This window comes from Volvox carteri (genome assembly GCF_000143455.1).
Source record: "Volvox carteri f. nagariensis unplaced genomic scaffold VOLCAscaffold_1277, whole genome shotgun sequence".
NCBI classification, from domain to species: domain Eukaryota; kingdom Viridiplantae; phylum Chlorophyta; class Chlorophyceae; order Chlamydomonadales; family Volvocaceae; genus Volvox; species Volvox carteri.
In genome coordinates, this window is record NW_003308518.1 from 1 (window position 1) to 915 (window position 915).

A 915-nucleotide genomic window follows, 5' to 3' on the forward strand; every position below is an offset into this window, starting at 1 on the left:
CCTGCCGCAGCCGCCACACCCGCCGCGCACGCATACCCACCACCGTCGCCGCCACCACATTTACCGCCACCGCAGCCACACCCGCCGCCAACGCCACACCCGCCAACGACAACTCCAACGCCGTCAAGGCAATTGCAACCACTCCCGTCACCGATGCCATTGCACCTGCCGCAGCCGCCACACCCGCCGCAAACGCCATACCCACAACCGTCGCCGCCACCACAATTACCGCCACCGCAGCCACACCCGCCGCCAACACCACACCCGCCAACGCCAACTCCAACGCCGCCAGGCAAATGAAACCACACACGTCACCAATGCCACCGCACCTCCCGCAGCCGCCACACCCACCGCCACCGCCACACCCGCCATCGTCGCCGCCACCACAATTACCGCCACCGCAGCCACACCCGCCGCCAACGCCACACCCGCCAACGCCAACTCAAACGCCGCCAGGCAAATGCAACCACACACGTCACCAATGCCACCGCACCTCCCGCAGCCGCCAAACCCACCGCCACCGCCACACCCGCCATCGTCGCCGCCACCGTCACCGCCACCGTCACATCCATAGCCACCACCTCCACCGCAACCACACCCGCCGCCAACGCCACACCCGCCAACGCCAACTCTAACGCCGCCAAGGCAAATGCCACCACACACGTCACCAATGCCACCGCACCTCCCGCAGCCGCCACACCCGCCGCCAACGCCACACCCGCCATCGTCGCCGCCACCGTCACCGCCACCGTCACATCCATAGCCACCACCTCCACCGCAGCCACACCCGCCGCCAACGCCACACCCGCCAACGCCAACTCCAACGCCGCCAAGGAAAATGCCACAACACACGTCACCAATGCCACCGCACCTCCCGCAGCCGCCACACCCACCGCCAACGCCACACCCGCCATC

General features: G+C 68.4%; 1 protein-coding gene across 1 annotated transcript; it reads right to left on the bottom strand.

Annotated features, from left to right (window-relative positions):
* Nucleotides 1-40: 40 nt before the first annotated feature.
* On the bottom strand, nucleotides 41-914 carry VOLCADRAFT_101468 (uncharacterized protein; the record flags this gene model as incomplete). The annotated part of the gene is made up of 2 exons (XM_002959903.1): nucleotides 41-441; nucleotides 494-914. Coding segments are annotated over 2 exons (822 nt in total), but the record flags the coding sequence as incomplete, so codon positions are not given.
* Nucleotide 915: the final 1 nt, after the last annotated feature.